Source organism: Boleophthalmus pectinirostris, unplaced genomic scaffold (assembly GCF_026225935.1).
Source record: "Boleophthalmus pectinirostris isolate CB_2022bp ecotype Guang Dong unplaced genomic scaffold, ASM2622593v1 HiC_scaffold_8, whole genome shotgun sequence".
NCBI lineage: Eukaryota > Metazoa > Chordata > Actinopteri > Gobiiformes > Gobiidae > Boleophthalmus > Boleophthalmus pectinirostris.
Window position 1 is genome coordinate 15,783,817 of NW_026571515.1, and position 18,956 is coordinate 15,802,772.

General features: G+C 39.2%; 1 protein-coding gene across 1 annotated transcript in view; it reads left to right on the forward strand.

The window, feature by feature from the left end:
* Positions 1–18,956, forward strand: part of LOC110154433 (voltage-dependent L-type calcium channel subunit alpha-1D-like) — a 58,253-nt gene that overhangs the window by 36,390 nt on the left and 2,907 nt on the right. Inside the window, 23 exon segments of the mRNA XM_055166139.1 lie at positions 1,442–1,588; positions 4,463–4,664; positions 5,140–5,298; positions 6,733–6,843; positions 6,931–7,014; positions 7,122–7,250; positions 8,066–8,131; positions 8,228–8,319; positions 9,097–9,256; positions 9,899–10,026; positions 10,983–11,079; positions 12,161–12,263; positions 12,636–12,737; positions 13,790–13,920; positions 14,051–14,164; positions 14,251–14,296; positions 14,551–14,773; positions 15,438–15,545; positions 16,322–16,500; positions 16,657–16,766; positions 16,852–17,011; positions 17,115–17,177; positions 18,150–18,247. Of these exon segments, the coding sequence (XP_055022114.1) occupies positions 1,442–1,588; positions 4,463–4,664; positions 5,140–5,298; positions 6,733–6,843; positions 6,931–7,014; positions 7,122–7,250; positions 8,066–8,131; positions 8,228–8,319; positions 9,097–9,256; positions 9,899–10,026; positions 10,983–11,079; positions 12,161–12,263; positions 12,636–12,737; positions 13,790–13,920; positions 14,051–14,164; positions 14,251–14,296; positions 14,551–14,773; positions 15,438–15,545; positions 16,322–16,500; positions 16,657–16,766; positions 16,852–17,011; positions 17,115–17,177; positions 18,150–18,247 (2,812 nt within the window).

Below are 18,956 nucleotides of genomic sequence, written 5' to 3' on the forward strand. Positions count from 1 at the left end.
AAAAGACAGAGGGAGCTACATAGACCATGATGCTTTGCTCCATTTCAGTGCAGACTACAAGAAGAAATAACAGTTCTAAGCCCTTTTAAGTCTTGTTCTTTGGATTAAGTCTTGTCAAGGCATTTTAAGAGGAAAATGCAGCATATTAACAGTTTTATTCGCTTTAACAAAATATCGCAATAAATATCGCACCATGAGATGTATATCGTGAAAATATTGAACCGAGAGGTTCTGATATTGTTACATCCCTACTGTGACAATATCGTATCGTGAGTCTTGGATATCATTACACATAATAATAACGCTTATATTCCTTAAAGGGCCCATATTACTCTATTTTCTGATCTATGTTTTAATGTTGTTTCCTCATCAAAAACATGCCTGGAGTTGTGTTTAGGTTCATTCACACGTTTAACACACAAACCCTGCATATTTAGGCTACGTTTATATGATGATGGTGTGAACAGAAGATGCAAAAGTGGCGTTGCGTCTTCACAAAAGTGTGTGGAATTTGATTGGTCTGTATGCCAGGCGGCTCGGTGGTGACGCTCGGTGGTGATGTATGTGACGTAAATGCGTACATGACGTGAGCAGATCTGACCAGAGTTTTGCATCTTGGGCAGTGTAGACGGAAACGCTACAGTGGAGCGTATTCAACTTTTCCACTCTGGAGGGTGCTTTCAGATTTTTGCGTTTTTAAGACCCAAAAACTCTGTCACCATCTAAATGAAAGGCACTTCCGATAAAATGTTTTTTTGTTTTTACTTACCTGCAAGCGTTCTCGTGCTTTAGGCTGAGTTCTTCTCTCAAACAGAAAACACTCTGTTCCACCTTGTGATGTCATGTAGTAATACATGAAGTGCTCTACTGTTCAAGCTCCATGCGCCTTCTCTAGAATCATTTGGATAATTTCAGCCCAGGAAATGCCAATCTCTGCTGAACAAAAGGTAAAAGGAGCTGTTAACTTGAAAACTACCGCTTCATGACATCACAACTTGGAGCAGAGCATTTTGAGCTTTGGGGATGCAGACAGACTAACAATGAAGAATTACTCAAACATGTGTGAATGAAACAAAACACAACTCCAGCACTGTTTCCCATAGATTTTGTTCACACTGTGGTGACATAAATACTTTGCATATTAATAATTTTCTTTTCATACAGCTTGTGGAGTTTGAATGACACTTAATGCTCTTATTTCATATTTAAGCAGTGTTTTTGAACTGTGCAGTTACTTTTTTAATGTTAATGACTATACAAATTGCAACAAAGGGAGACAATTTTAGACTATGGGTGGCCACCGTAGTCTTTTCTTTTAATGGAAAACACTGTGCCATTATATTTTTGATGAGGTAACAACATTATAACATGTCTTAAAGCTCACAAGAGTCAATGTCACGTAAAATAGGACCTTTAACCTGGCTCCTGTCCTCTTCTTTAGGGGTACATTTGTCATTTACAAAGATGGAGACGTGAATCAGCCGATGGTCCGAGAACGAATCTGGCACAACAGCGACTTTAACTTTGATAACGTCCTGATGGGGATGATGGCTCTCTTCACTGTGTCCACGTTTGAAGGCTGGCCTGCGTGAGTATGACCTCCTCTGTTGTTAAAGGTGCCCTACGCAACTTTTCTGGTGTCTCCATGGAAATGTTATTGCTTTGCCTGTAATGTTCAATGGGATAATTTAGAATACATCATCTAACATTTATTCATTACGGGTGTTTCTATTGCTCAAAAATTCAATAATTCCTTCTGTGAATAGGGGCGTAGTACTGATGCCCTCATAATAGACAGGTTTAATCTATACTGTGGAACATTCTAGACAAGGCAATGGCATTTCCATGGAGACAAGCAGGTGGCAGACCCTCCTCTAGAAATGTTACGCAGTGTACCTGAAAAACCAAATTAACCAAATTTTAAAAAGTTTGCAGTGGCTCAGTGTTATTCCTCACTTACCTTATGTATTTTGAGCGTCCTAATTATTCACTTTGAGGAGTTTATAAGTGCTTTTCACAATTCTCAGAGACAAAAGCGAAGTGTGACGATATATTTAACAACAACTAGCATTCTAGCGCGCACTTCCTGATTATAACACAATAAAATGCTTTCTGATTAGATGCAGAAAGCACACATCAGACCTCTTTTAATCCGTGTATCATTCGTTCATTCGTTTTTCAAAATAAAACCAAAAATAAGAAAATGAAAAAACAACTATTTTCTTCATTATTTGTCTCCAAAACCAAAATGAAAAAATGGATAACGATTTGTATTTTCAGTTTTCAGTTTCCATGACCTAAACTGCAATGCTGGAATTTTGCGCCGCATATGGATTCAACCGGGACTAAACCAGGACTGAGTGTCAGGTGATCAGGACTGAGACCGGGACCAGACTGGGACTGAGACTGGGACCGAGACCAGGACTGAGACCATGACCGGGTTTAGTCTTGGTTTAGACCTGGTTTAGACCTGGTTTAGACCTGGTTCAGTCCTGGTTCAGTCCTGGTGTAGTCCTTTTTTAGTCCTGGTTTAGACCTGGCTTAGTCCTGGTGTAGTCCTGTTTTAGTCTTGGTTAAAGGTTGTATGGAGGATTTTTTTTTGTTTTTTTTGTTTCAAGTTGTCAATGATAGCATTATAGAGGTGCAGTAGCCTTGTAATTATGATGACCAAAAAAAAGAGAATAAAAATTCATCAACTCTGGACGTGGTGGGGCCAGCTAAACATTTGCCAATAGATAACGACACGGCCTCGTTATCTGTTAGCTGACAGGCTATCAATCAAACTCCCTACGTTTCTAGCGTAACTGACCTGCCTGCGCGCCGCCGGTACGTGGTTTACGTACGCCTGTCACGCAGTCCACAGACGCAAGACGCACAGACGCTGTTTACTCCACCAATGCAACAGTTCTTAGCGGCTTTTTTTGACCTATATCTTCCTCGCAGTTAGCACAAAGTTTGTTGCAATGGCAGACAAGAATCCAGGAGCAGTTAGCCGCAAAAGAAAGTCCGTTTTTGAGGTCGCTGAAAGAAGAAGACAAGGGGAAAAGCAGCGAAGCCAAACTAAGGTGATTCTTGTAGATTCATTCCAGCGATGGCGCGACTGAAGCAGACGCAGGGTCTAAAGACTGACGCATTGGTCGCCAAATTACTCCTGGACAGGTAACTTCTGCTTATTATGAAAACGTACTTTATTTCCAAGAGCTAGTCAAACGTTTTTCAGGACACGAAAGCGATATCCTATGTCTGAAAACGTAATTTTCAAGGCAAAGAAAGAGTCCGCTTGCTGCTGCGTGTTGTAGCTAGTTCATTCGCACTGAATCTCCGCGCAACCTTCTCTGCTCCCCTTTCCTACTCCTGTCCCCGCTGCCCGTTCCGCTCTTCCCCCTTCTCCTCACTTCTACGGGCACGGAATCTCCGCGCACCGCTCCCCTCTCCTCTCTCCTCTCTCCTCTCTCCCTGCTCCGCTCTTCTCCCTGCTCCTCACTTCTCGTCCGCGAACGAAATGTCCGCACACCCGCTCCCCCCGCTCCTCACTTCTCCGCCTTGCCTAACCAACACTGTAGTTAGTTGTTTACAAGTCATGTGCAGCTCACCGGCTGTAAACAAACCTGTTTCTGGCGTAGTGAGGAGGCGGGAGAAGGCGTTTCTACGTAGGGAGCTGTAGGGGAGGGGGGTGGTTTCACGCATGCGCAACATTTGAAAAAGGACAAACAGTCGCTGGATTTCTCGTTCCTTGGAAAATCCTCTATACAACCTTTAAGTACTGGTGCAGTCCGTATGCGGTGCAAAAGTCCGGCATCGCAGTTTAAGTCACGGAAACTGGAAACAGCCATTATCCCTTTTTTCCATTATTCATTTAACCATAAAATCGAAAACTGAAAAAGCAAATCATTATGTTTTTTTCATTTTTGTTTTGGAGACAAATAATGAAGAAAATAGTTGTTTTTTAGTTTTTTTATTTTTGTTTTTATTTTGAAAAACAAATGAACGAATGATACACAGATTTCTTTTGAACTCAGGAACAGCTTAGTCGATATATATGTACTGGAGCAAGATTAGGGCTCAAATACATGGGAAGTGGCTCTTTAAAGATGCATTGTGTAACTTTTCTGGTGCACAGTCTCCATGAAGACAGAAAGGTTAATCCAATCCAATCCACTTTCTTTATATATAGCACATTTAATAAACAAACCGTTTCCAAGGTGCATAGTAATAACGAGAATAATGATATAATGATAAAATAAATGCTCAGATTTAATCATATTAGGCATAAAACAATAAAAAATAATTAAAATAAATAAAAGACAAAGGTTTAATGTCATACTGTGAAACATTCCAGACAAAGGAATAACATCTCCATGGACAAAAAACATTTGACGGATCCTCTACCAGAAAATTTAGACAATGCACTTGTACGATTTTACGACTCCTCTTAAATCTGTTACTTTCTTTTGCCCCAAAGGCTGCTGTACAAGGCTATCGACGCGAACGGCGAGAACGCGGGGCCCATCTACAACTACAGAGTGGAAATCTCCATATTCTTCATCGTCTACATCATCATCATTGCCTTCTTCATGATGAACATCTTTGTGGGTTTTGTCATCATCACATTCAGAGAGCAAGGAGAGCAGGAGTACAAGAACTGTGAACTGGACAAGAATCAGGTAGAAACAACAGGAAAACACAGGTTAAAATAAGATAAAATTAACAAAAAAATATTTCCTCTCAGTGTTTGTTTTAGTATTTTCCGTGTTGAAGGTCCATGTTATAATGCTGTTACCTCATCAAAAACATGCTTGGAGTTGTGTTTTTTTCATTCACACTTGTTTGAGTATTAATTTATTATTAGTTTGTCTACATCTCCAAAGCTCAAAATGCTCAGTTCCACCTTGTTCTGATTCTAGTGGATGTGTGTGGAGTTTAAAAACACAGTGGAGCACTTTTTGTACAAGACATGACAAGGTGTTTACTGTTTGAGAGAAGAACTCAGCCTAAATGTGCAGGATTTGTGATTTAAACATGTGTGCATGAAACAAAACACAACTCCAGGTCTGTTTGTGATGAGGAAACATTATAATATAGATCAGAAAACAGTGTGGTATTGCCCCTTTAATCTTTTCTTCTCTTTCTCTCTTTCAGCGTCAGTGTGTGGAGTACGCCCTGAAAGCTCAGCCCCTCAAACTGTACATACCCAAAAACCCGGTTCAGTACAAGTTCTGGTCCATAATCAACTCCACGGGCTTTGAATACGTGATGTTTGTTCTGATCCTGCTCAACACTGTGACTCTGGCCGTGCAGGTGAGAGGCACACCACCACCAGGGGGCAGAAATAGGCTTTGTTAAGTCAAGTAACATGACAAGTGTTTCTTCCAAGATTAATTTTAAAGGCGCATTGTGTAACTTTTCTAATGAAGGGTCCGTCAACTGCTTGTCTCCATGGAAATGTTACTGCTTTTTGTCTAAAATGTTCCACAGTATAGATTAAACCTCTCTATCACGGGGGAGACAAACAGGTTACAGCGCTATGCTACATTACAGCTCAGATCTGTGGAGAGTCGCCCTTATTCGCAAAAGGAATTATTGTATTTTTGAGCAACAGAAACACACGTAATGAATAAATGTTAGATGGATATGTTTAATGTTATACCATGGGACATTCCTCAAAAAGCAATAACATCTCCATGGAGACAAGCAGGTGGTAGACCCTCCGCAGAACATATTTTTGAGATGTACTAGTACGGTCTATGGTGGTCACCCTATTAAGTACTATTACTTGAAACACTACAAATCTGCTTTGGTTAGGGCAGGGCTCTCCAACCTGTAGCTTGGGAGTTACCAGTAGCTCTCCACTCCCCTCCGAGCAGCTCACCGAGGGATATCGGAATTATGCTCTCACAAACTGGCTCAGGGTTCGGACAAGATGGAGTCCACACGTGTTTAAAAAGGGTACAAAAATAGATATTTATTTCAAAACAAGGTGCAAACATAGTTGTGGCGGCATGGTGGAGAAGAGAGAAGAGAGGTGCAGTCTCCAGCAGCCAGCTTTTAAAGGTGGTTGGCCACACCCACAATCAGGTTGTGTTAGGTTGACCCTCCCACTCTCTGAAATCTGAAAGGGATGGGGGAGAGAGCCAGCAGCAGCACAAACATGCACCCACAAAGTACGGATCCAAGGTGGGGTCATAACACCCTCCCCCTTAAGACAAAAACCTAACGTTTTTGTTAAACAAATTAACAGCCCAGACATTGGCAATACGTTAATTCACATTACAAATGTACACTCAACAAGGAATTTGTAGAATACAAGGAGCTTCTTTAAGAGAAAGCAAAAACTTGGTATAATTCTCGAGCCGGTAATGTGGTGCCAAAAATGACCACGAGGTGAAGTCAGGTAAAGTGCATAGGAATTATCTTGTTAAACCTGATCCCCCACAACAAAGGAAAAAGGCACACATCTAACCATACTGACAGGTCACTCTCAAAGAGCAGCTGAATAACAAAAAACTGGTTAATTACATGCCTATAAACTTAGTAAATGTATCATTTTGAAGCCTAACATTGTGCACTAATAAATGGATAAAGGTTTATGTTTTATAGGCATCTAACTGTACCCAAAGGCTCGCTCTCTTTATTATAATCATCTCAATTTCTTGCAGCCTCTAAAATGAGTAGCTCTCTGGCATTTTTGTTTTGTAAACGTAGCTCACCGGAGCTGTCTCTTTGTTCCTGCAGCACTATGAGCAGTCCAAGTCCTTCAGTTACATCATGGACATTCTCAACATGGTGTTCACTGGACTCTTCACTGTGGAGATGGTGCTCAAACTTCTGGCTCTGAACCTAAGGGTAAAGACTCAAATAAAATAATACAATATATAAATAATGGATACATAGACACACAAACACATAATGCTAATCATGTTTTATCTACAGCATTACTTTGTTGATGCCTGGAACTCATTTGACGCTCTGATCGTTGTGGGCAGCGTTGTGGACATTGTGGTCACAGAATTTAGTGTGAGTTTTTTATTATATATTTTTTTCCACAGACCAATTAAATGTTCACCCCTTCGTTTATGAGCTGTAATGCTCTGAAGGACTAAAATGGTTTTGTTGTTCATCAGAGTGGAGAGGACAGCTCACGTGTGTCTATAACATTTTTCCGCCTGTTTCGTGTGATGAGGTTGGTCAAACTGCTGAGTAAAGGAGAAGGCATCCGGACACTTCTTTGGACCTTTGTCAAGTCTCTACAGGTGAGAAAACCAGGATTAAGACAATAAAGTAACACTTTGAATGAATGATTCAGGCTTTGGCATTTTAAGATATAAACACTTAAATCTATCAGAAAATACTTAAAAGTAGTGAAATTATTTGTCCCTGCAGCAAGATCATTTTATCTGACAAGTTATCTTAAAATTAAATTATCTCTAAACTAGAATCAAGCAGTCTCAGAACTAATAAGCAGATAATAAATTTGAAAACAAGATGAATAACCTGATATAAGTTTTGAAATCTTGGCCAGATCAGAGAAATTTGCAGGGTAATAATTACTTTGTTAATACTGTCTTAAAAATGAGCAAAACCAAACTAGTTTTGATCAGTTTGAACAGTTTGCAGCGGTTCAAAGTTATTCCTCATTTACCTTATACATTACGTGCATCCTAGTTATTCACCGCAATGCATTTATGAGCACTTTTCATAGCTTTCAGAGACCAGAGCGAGAATTAGCATGCTAATGTGCACTTCCTGATTATTGGACAATAAACATTTGCAGCTGCTTATATCTGTGCTGGAGCAAGACAAACTTTGCTTAAAATCCAGGGAAGGAAATTGTGTCCAGGGTCTTGAATCATTCTTAATAAACAATTTGTTCATTATAAATTAAACTCTTATTAATTTATACTGTATTAAGTTTAATCAAGGCATAGGTTTTATAAGGTGGTATCTGTACTTTCAAGCTTTTTTGTGTAATTTTTGTATTATTCAATGTATAGTCAGTAGTTCACTAAACTAGACGGCAGGACACAGTCTGATTTTTAACATAACTTACCCTGTTGTTCTTGTCCAGGCTCTTCCATACGTTGCTCTGCTCATCGCTATGATCTTCTTCATCTACGCTGTTATCGGCATGCAGGTCGGTCACACACGGCTCATTTAAACATATTTTTTTCATTTTTAACATGATCTAAATTTTTTTATTTTCTCTGTTTCACTGGTGACTCTGAATCAGACCTTTGGCAAAATTGCGATGCAGGACCACACTCAAATCAATAGAAACAACAACTTCCAGACATTTCCTCAGGCTGTTCTGCTGCTCTTCAGGTACAAAAATGTCTCAGATAGTACTACTATACTGTTGTTTAAGGGCCCATATTGCACTATTTTCTGATCTATGTTTGTTATAATGTTGTTTCCTCATCAAAAACTCATCTCAAACAGAAAACACTCTGTTCCATCTTGTGATATCATGTGGTAATACAGTCCACTCTCCACTGTGTTTTTAAACTCTATACAGCGTCACCAGATTGTAGCCCAGTCTTTACTGAAAAAAAGATAAAAGGTAGTCGTTAATTTGAAGACAAGAGATTGGTAAATGGTCACGCTTTTTTATAGCGCTTTTCCACCTTCAAGGCACTCAAGTCTTTACAACAAGGAACCGCTCACCCAGTCACACACACACATTTACACACCAGTGTACGCAGACACTGGGGGTGAGGTGGGTTAAGTGGGAGTTGGATCACACCAACCAACCTGTGGATCAGTGGATCTGACCGCTCAACCAATGATGATTATGTCGAGAGTGGGATTCGATCTGCCAGCCTTCAGATCAATGGACAAAGGGTTACTCAAACGTGTGAATTAAACAAAACACAACTACAGATATTTTTAGATATTTCAGATATTTTTTTGATGGTAACAACATTATGAGGTGTCTCACAAGAATCAATTTTTTGTAATATACGACCTTTCAGCGTAGAGTCAACAGAAAACGTGAGGCTTAGAGGATGACCAAATTTCTGAGGAGATTTTTGGTTGTAGTGTAAAAGGACATTAAAAGAGAAGGTAATGCAGAGGATTCACTGTGTGTGTGTGTCTCAGGTGTGCCACAGGTGAGGCGTGGCAGGAGATCATGTTGGCCAGTTTACCAGGGAAACGCTGTGACCCTGAGTCAGACTACGAACCTGGAGAGGAGTTCAGCTGTGGGAGCAACTTCGCCATTGTCTATTTCATCAGCTTCTTCATGCTCTGCGCTTTTCTGGTACAGATAAGTCTACTGTGTGGCTTTATAGGGTCAGCTTTTTCAGTTGTAACACTGGTTTCCATTCTATAACTTTAAGTTTCTACCGATATCAACTGATACCAGAGCAGAGAGCAGGCTTTAAACTAAAATAAAATGAGACAGAATTGGTCCAAATATGTTATGTAGCTGTTATTTATCTCTCAGATAAGTCAACGTTATGAGACTTTCTGGGCCAACTATGGCGAATAGTCTTATTACATCAATGTCAATGTAAAGTTCAACCAGGACACTACTATTATATCGTGGCATCCCTACAACTTTATAAAAAATATAGTATAATTAATTAAGTTTATTGAAGAATAATCAACTAAGTATTTATTCTTGCTTAGTACTACTTCATTGGTAACGGTTAGGGTATTAATTAAGTTGTTACTAAGCTTGAATCATTCTTAATAAACACTTTGTTCTTTGTTCAAGCCTTGGTTCATTTTTTATTTAGGATAATCAAAGTGTAATTGTTATAAAGTGTTATAAAATACTGCAGTACTACCATGTCTATTTCAGGTTTAAACTAAGACTAAATCAACTTGGAAAACAAAGCCTAAAACTGAATGAAGCCGGACTAGTTCAGGATTAAAACAGGTCTAAACTCTCTTCCAGATCATTAACCTGTTTGTGGCCGTCATCATGGATAACTTTGACTATCTGACACGTGACTGGTCGATTCTGGGTCCACATCATCTGGACGAGTTCAAGAGGATCTGGTCTGAGTACGATCCAGAAGCCAAGTATGAAAGACACACTCACCAATCTGTTAAGATTTGCATGGTTTATTGTCTGTATTTTGTATTTTGAGAAACAGAATCCACAGTGTCCTTTATCCTTGCCCTTTATCACCTCACATGAACACATATCGGCTTCCTGTAAATTGCATCTCTTTGAGGTTTTTGCTGAATTGTGCTACATTTTATAAATATTTAAAGACAAGGCAGTGAACAGGGAGCTGTGGGATGATGTTACGGACAACATGTTAAAAACTACACAAGCCAAGTTTATCTTCAAAGTGCTTTACAGAATACGAAATACATTAAAATCACAGTACAAACAAATCAAAACTTAAAAAGAGAGAGAAACAATAAATGAGAGAGAAGACTGCGGAATGAAAAATGAAAGGTTCAGTCACAGAAACAGAGTCAAAGTAAAAGCCCGTCTCACATCTTCAGGTAGAATGTTTCAGGTTTTAGTTGCATATAAAATGAATACTTGAGCAGAGGACAGTTCTATTTTTAGAAAGGTAAATGTTTGTGTAGGGTGACCAGATTTTCAAAATAAAAAGCTGGGACTTCCCTGGTTTGGGTTGATTGGTAATAATAAAATCTAGTCAGTATAGTCACATTTTCTATGTGTTTTGGTCATTTTTAAGCAGATTTTCTGTATTTATTATTTTAAATCTGCTGGGACAGGGGACACACGGCTCAAAACTGGGACTGTCCCGGGTAAATAGGCAAGTCCAGTCAGACTATGTTTGTGTCTCAATGCTAACTCTAATGCTAATTTTGACGCATAATAAATATTAAAACAACACCACAAACTGAAGTCATCCACATTTAAAATAATTTGTCTAGGCTTTACTTCATTTGAATTTTATAGGTTGTTTATTTTATATTTTATGATTTTAGTAAAAGTGACTTTAGTGGCTTTGAGATGCAGCGAGCGAGCAGACTATTATGTTTTTCTCATTCAGGGGCCGTATTAAACACCTGGACGTAGTGGCTCTGCTCAGACGGATCCAGCCTCCTCTGGGATTTGGAAAACTCTGTCCTCACCGGGTCGCCTGCAAGGTAAATGACACAACTGAAAGGCCCTGTATCTGTATTTGAGCAAAATTTGTCTTGCCCCAGAACAGACATATTGCATGAGTTCAAAATAAGTCTTTATCAATATGCATGGTGTCTACAGAAAGAGCATTTTATTGTCAGATAAACAGGAAGTCTGTGTTCACATACTAGTTGATGTTATCTTTACCGTCATGGCAAAACTCCACTCTGGTCTCTGAAAATAGTAAAAAGCGCTTAAAAATCTGCGAATAATTAAGATGTCCGAATGGATAAGGTAAAGTGAGGAATAACTTTGGACCACTGCTAATGGTTTAAAATGAACTAGACAGAAAAAATCTGGTAAATGAGGTAAAAATCTGTTTGTAATCATTATCTATCTATCATCTAGTACAGGGGTGGGCAAACTTTTTGGCTCGCGGGCCACATAGGGCCCTAAAATTTGCCTGAAGGGCCGGACAGAACACAGGACATGACGTGTTAAGAGCTCAGCTGCATTATATTCGTATTTTCGCTTATGTAGGAAGCGCACTACGCGCTACGACATTGCCGTGAAAAATCAGGAACACACAAAAATCAACAGATCCGCTCCACTGCATACCACAGGCGAAGGTGACTTGTGAGGATTTAGATTATACTAAGAAACAGAACCCACATTATAAAGTTACATGCAATTCAACAGGACTCTTAAGACATTCTGTGCGTGAAGTCTTATAACATAACATCTCTAATGTCCTTGTGTTTGATTTTTATCAAGTTAAACTGAAAGCAGTGCAAGGTTATATCTTGAACACCACTACTTCACTCATGGTCCGAATAACTCCTGTAAAAACACTTTCCCATAAAGCATTGCGGCCAACATAATACGCCGCACCTCAATGTATATTTATATAGTGCACCATCTACTGGGAAATACCGGAAATGCATGAAAAATAAAACATCAACAAGGTTTATTATTGTAATTTATTCCAGTGCGGCGGGCCGGATTAAAAGGTTTAAAGGGCCGCATATGGCCCCCAAGCCGTAGTTTGCCCACCCCTGATCTAGTATCATGCTTAGAATTGTAATATTCTTTCTTTTTTTGTAGCGTCTGGTGGCCATGAACATGCCTCTGAACGCTGATGGGATGGTCACATTTAATGCCACTCTCTTTGCCCTGGTGCGAACTGCCCTGAAAATCAAGACTGAAGGTACAACTGTCACTCATCCAGGGTGAAAAGTACTCTCTATTTATAGCTCTAAACAGAAATGTCTCTCCTCTGCCTCCTGGTTTCTTTTTCCACCACTTACTTGTCAACCAAATAGTCTTTTTTTCTTTCTTAAACTATATATAAACCACAACCACATTTGGGAATGAATGGTAAATGGTCACATTTTTCTATAGCGCGAGCTGGAATCGAACCGCCAACCTTCAGATCAGTGGGCGAATGCTCTACCAACTGAGCTACTGCCGCCCAGTGTGAACTAGAAATGTCACATAACAATATTTCATCAATAAAAACATGAAAATACTCTTAATAAACAAACTTAAATCAGTCCTGGACTAACTGAGTTCTTTGTAGGAAACCCTGACATTGAGAACGAGGAGCTGCGGGTCATCATCAAGAAGATCTGGAAGAGAATCAAACCTAAACTGTTAGATGAGGTGATTCCTCCACAAGAAGGTAAAGGTACTGGCTATTTCTTTACTAACACCTGCTAACACCTGCTAACACTGGGGTCAAAGGTCAGGCCCCAATAAGGTAATGCATGTACTACTAAAAACTCTAACTTCTACTGACAATGCATGGGTGTACTGCAAAAAATACTAACTGATAATAACATTTTTAGTATTAATCTAACAATATCTGCTACCACTACTACTACTACTACTACTACTATTACTACTACTACTACTATTACTATTACTAATACTACTACTACTATCACTATTACTACTACTATTACTACTACTATACTACTACTATTACTACTATTACTTACTACTTACTATTACTACTACTACTACTACTACTACTATTACTATTACTATTATTACTATTTTGTATTACTATACTACTACTATACTACTATTACTATTACTTACTATTTACTATTACTTACTATTACTATTTACTATTTACTATTACTACTATTACTACTATTACTACTACTACTATTTACTATTTACTATTACTACTACTATTACTATTACTTACTATTACTACTATTTCTATTACTATTACTACTACTATTACTACTATTACTATTACTATTACTACTACTATTACTACTACTACTCCTACTATTACTACTACTATTGCTATTACTACTACTATTACTATTACTACACTAATACTACTTAACCTGGCTCATACCAGACTGATATTTGTATCACTCTGAATTGTTTTCTACACATTTATCAATCTGGGTCGGCTTTCACTGAAAAGAAGCACGAAGCGTCATGCTTATTTGAATCTGATTGGTCGAAGTCACAACAGCAAGACAAAAAAATCAAACTTTAGTTAAATCCAGTTGATAGAAAAGCAACGACAACCTCCCTGTCCATAATGCACATTTAACCTTCTGCAAGTTATTGACGCTAAAAATTGTACATCTGTTTGTTTTGGTTCATTCTGGCACTTTGTCTTTGACTTCTCCAAAACCTCACCATTCAGAGTTCAAATTGTGTCTCTCTCTCTCTTACCTCCTTGCCTCCTCTGTCCTTGTGTCTTAGGGGAGGAGGTGACTGTCGGGAAGTTCTACGCTACGTTCCTCATCCAGGATTATTTCAGAAAGTTCCGTAAGAGGAAGGAGAAAGGAGATCTGAATGGAGAGGCTGAGGATGCCAACCCTTCTGCTGTGCAGGTGAGCAAGACACTGTACTGTATAAATAACACTACACCTTATAAATGTTGACTCTTACATTAAAAAAGGTACAAAATATTATGTCTCTTGTCAATGGAAATATATCATAAATATATTTTGCATTTCATAGTTGTGTAAGGCGGGACTGAAGACCCTGCAAGACCTTGGACCTGAGATGCGCCTGGCTCTGACTGAAGATATGGAAGAAGAGGAGGAGGTCATGATGGAGGAAGAGGCCAGACTGGTAAAATCTGGTTTAAACCGTTTTTTCACGAGAACTAGTTTGGTGCCGGTTTATTTTCTTTATCATTTGAAATCTTGTCTTTACAGAGTGTACACAGTGGAGACAGAAGAGGTTCTATCCTCACTCCCACAGGTAACACTGCCCAAAGGCTCGCCAAGATATTAATTAAAATAAATCTCATTATTCTTTAAAGTGTGACTAAACACCAGTCCATGCACAAAGTGAGGAGTCTGGAGGAATAAGAGCCAGTGTGATTGGTCTGACAGGCACTTCAAACACTTCAAACTCCTCTCCTTCAGCCAGTTTGTAACGGACTCCAGTTACACAGAGACACAAATTTAACTAACGATTGTGTAAAAATGTTCCGTATTGTCCCTGTGTCGTAGGTTCAGGGGGAGTGGTAGGAGAGAGCGCCGTTTCAAATGGAGGAGGACTGATCCACAGAGTCGGATCTCTCACCAAAACGCCGACTGGCTCTGAGCACGAGGACCTGAGTCGCCATGGAGACCGGCAAACTGTCAATCACCAGAACCACCAGAACCTGCTCCGGAGGGGGTCTAAGAGCAACGGCGTGGAGCAGGTCCGCAGGGGATCCTACAATAAGAACAGGTAATAGTAACAGGTAACACGTTACAATAAAACATATCTACAAATTTATGAATCCTGGACAAATATCTCACTAACAAATCATGGACTCATTTACTCATTATGTTTAACAATCATGGTCCAAAAACTACTCACTTAAATAATTTGTATTAATCATTATCTAATTTTGGACCACGAAACTGAAAAAACATTAGATAACATGAAAAAAATGCTACCTCATTCATAGGGCTGGATATCATTAAGAAGTTGTAGATACGATACATTTCTCGATACAGTGCACTTTTGATTCGATACGATATATTTCAAATCGATTCGGAGCAATTCAGTAAAAAATAATGTCTAAATCATGACTGTGATACTAAAAGTATTTGTTAAACCATTTCCTGTGGAAAGTTAATATGAGACGCAAACATTTTAATCATCAAAACAGTGAAAATGTCAAATGTGTTACATAAACGAGTTTCTTTCCACTAAAACAAGCAACAAAACTGTAGCTCTGTAACAAATTAATTTAGTAAAATATACCAAAAAATACTCTTGGCAATATATCGATACAGTAGCCCATGATATCGATACTGTATCATAACATTAAATTATACGATATATTGATATTTTGATACTTTTGCACACTCCTACTCAATCAGTTATAATGTATTTTGTCTTTCAGGAGGGACTCGAGAGATCGTCTGAGCAGAAATGACTTGGATCCGTACGGAGACCGAATGTACAACCGAGAGGAGGACAGAGAGAGTATCATCTCCAGAGACAGAGACAGGTACAAACACCATGAAACCTGCATGTTAATAGTACAACTGAACAGGTTAAAGATGATATCAGTCATTAGATAACAGATATGCATTGCAGGTTTTTTATGTTGTTAACTGAGAATTAAGTTAAAGCATCAAATAGCATGGCCTACTCTTAAACAAATGTGTGTGTCATGAAGAAATAGAACTTCAGTTGTTTCATGTAACAAAAGCAAAAAAAACCAGAAGAAACCAAATCCAGAAATCCAAAATAGAAACTACAATAGACATGATACTGACAAAGACAATGGAACAACAAGGGGAATCTGTTCTATTGTTATTACTATACTTGCCTTTCAAGATGAAATGTCAGTTCCTGGTCTCTGATTTTATAAAATACATTTCCCCAAAAAGCGCAACTTATAGTCCGGTGCGACTTACATATGTTTTTTTTCTTCGTCATTGCGCATTTTTTGGCTGGTGTGACTTCCGAAGTGACTTATAGTTTGGAAAATACGGTACTTGGGAGTGTGAGGTGAGGAAATAGAAATAGGATTAGAGGAAATAGAAAGACCATCAAATAGTTTAAATTTTTAAATGCAGTTGCAGACTATCATAAGATAGTATCTGTCTTCTGTTGTATGCACATACTGCATATTGTACTACTGTGCTTTGTTATGAGATGAAGAAAGAAAACAACAGTTCAGGAGTTTTTGATTAAGTAAAATTATTTCTTAGACAAGTTTCTAGAATGCCACAGTACATTGTTTACTTCAGTAATTTACTTCTTTATTTTTTTTTCCAGCCGTTATCAGGATGAGCCGCCAATGTACCGAGAGCGTTACAATGGACACTACAGAGAACGTCACTATGACAACGGATACAGAGACGGTCACCACGGAGACGGGTACGGTAATTACAACGACGGGTTCAGCGACGGGAGGAGGACAACACGAAGGCGACTGCTCCCTGCCACACCCACAGGTAAAATACTGCTTCTACTACAACTGCTGATGAACTTGTCCTTGTCCTCTGGTTAAAAAGAAACTCATTCAGTAGCTTGTGTTAAATTAAATACTTTTGGTCGAAATTATTATATCTTTTGCATAGAGAAATTATAACGCAGATGTTGTTTCTCAGGTCGGAAGCCGTCCTTCAACCTCCAGTGTCTGCGGCGCCAAGACAGTGATGACCTGCCTCTCCCTGGGACCTACCACCCCACCTCACCCCCGAGGAGATCCAGACCACCGGTACTCCTCCGCCTCCTGATTTGACTTCTCTTAAATGCCTTTCTTGCTCGCTGTCTCACTGGTTCTCTGTGATTCTGGTTCTTAGGGCTCTTTCGGAAGCGCTGATCCCCGCTCGGCGCCTTCCTCCTGGGCGAACCCAAACCCTCGGCGTGGGCGTCTGCTGTACGCTCCTCTGATCCTGGTGGAGGAGCAGGAGGAGCACTGGGACAGAGGGCTGGACGGAGGCTCGGGACACAAACCTCCAGGTCAGAGCTTAGATAATGTCTACAAACACAAATGTCACGGCTGGAGGATTTTGCATGGCCCATAATACGCTTTCTGGTAAAACTACATTGTCCTCTCTGTCAGGTGTGAGTGTGACCGGAGCAGCTCCCAGTCCAACCTGGTACGGTGGCCCAGGAGGGACATCAGGTGAGATCTATTGTATTTTTAAACTACACTATCCACCTTAAATCTCCAGTAGAGGCCCATATTTTGTTTGGCCCAACCAGCTGCGTAAATATGCCCGATAAATATATGCATAAAGCTTTATTTGAACACTTCAGAGGGTATTGCAAAAACTTTACTTTTTTGTAATTTTATTTTTTATTTTCTTATGGTGGCTCAGTGCAAATCATAATTGCAAATAATAATAATAATAATAATAATAATAGCTTTATCCAAGCATATTTTCATGTCCATATAAATAGTTTTCTTTCTCAGAGTATTTTATTTTATCATAATTTCTTGACCCCCTTATAATTATTTTGATCATGCAAAATTTTGATGTCTTTCCCTTTTTTATTATCATATTCATTTATCACATTTAATATTATTGGTTTAAATTTCATGATTTACAATTGGCATCATGTTTTTTGTTATCATATTCATTTAGGAGTTATTATTAATTAGAATTTTTATTTTATTTATTTATGTTGTCTTTTGTGTGTTCTTTTTTCATTTGGGTCCTGTCATGTTTTCTAGGAGGGATTAGTTGGAACTGCACTTTATGTTGCTCTTTTTTCTAAATTATTGTTTTGTATATTTTATTTTGCCTATATACCCTCTCAAAATTATGTTCAGGAATTTAAATTAAAACTGTAATATAAAGTAATTAAAAATAAAACGTTACTACACTGCTTTCTACACAGTTTAAAGTAAAACAAGGTTGTAGATGAGTTTGTACTGAATTCTAAGTAGATAATTTGGGGGAAATTACCAAAATCGATATTGACATCGACCATAAAAAATTCATATCACTCATTCTCTAGCATATTTATTAGTTGCTTGCCATCACCTATTTCAACTGCTGCCCTTGTGATTTCATAAGTGTGACCATTCAACTTGGGATTTTGTTTTATTTATTATTTGCAACCCATTGACTCCATCTCTTCTGCTCCATAGCCCCTCCTCCGTACAGGGCCTACACAACTCTCAGGGTCCCCTCTCAGCTCTCACACTTCTCAGAGAAACGAGGATCTGCCGACAGTCTGGTGGAAGCCGTAAGTACTGACCTGAGTTACACCTGGTTTAGTCCTGGTTTAGTCCTGGTTTAGTCTTGGTCTAGTCCTGGTCTAGTACTGGTTTAGTCCTGGTCTAGTCCTGGTTTAGTCCTGGTTCTGACTTAGTCCTGATTTAGTCCTGATCTAGTCCTGGTTTCGTCCTGATCTAATCCTGGTTTAGTCCTGGATTAGTCCTGATCTAGTCCTGGTCTTGTCTTGGTCTAGTCCTGGTCTAGTCCTGGTTTAGTCCTGGATTAGTCCTGGTCTAGTCATGGTTTAGTCATGGTCTAGTCCTGGTCTAGTCCTGGTTTAGTCCTGATCTAGTCCTGGTTTTGCCCTGGATCTAGTCCTGGTTTCGTCCTGATCTAATCCTGGTTTAGTCCTGGATTAGTCCTGATCTAGTCCTGGTCTTGTCTTGGTCTAGTCCTGGTCTAGTCCTGGTTTAGTCCTGGATTAGTCCTGGTCTAGTCATGGTTTAGTCCTGGTTTCGTCCTGATCTAATCCTGGTTTAGTCCTGGATTAGTCCTGATCTAGTCCTTGTCTTGTCTTGGTCTAGTCCTGGTCTAGTCCTGGTTTAGTCCTGGATTAGTCCTGGTCTAGTCATGGTTTAGTCATGGTCTAGTCCTGGTCTGGTCCTGGTTTAGTCCTGATCTAGTCCTGGTTTTGCCCTGGATTAGTCCTGGTCTAATCCTGGTCTAGTCCTGGTTTA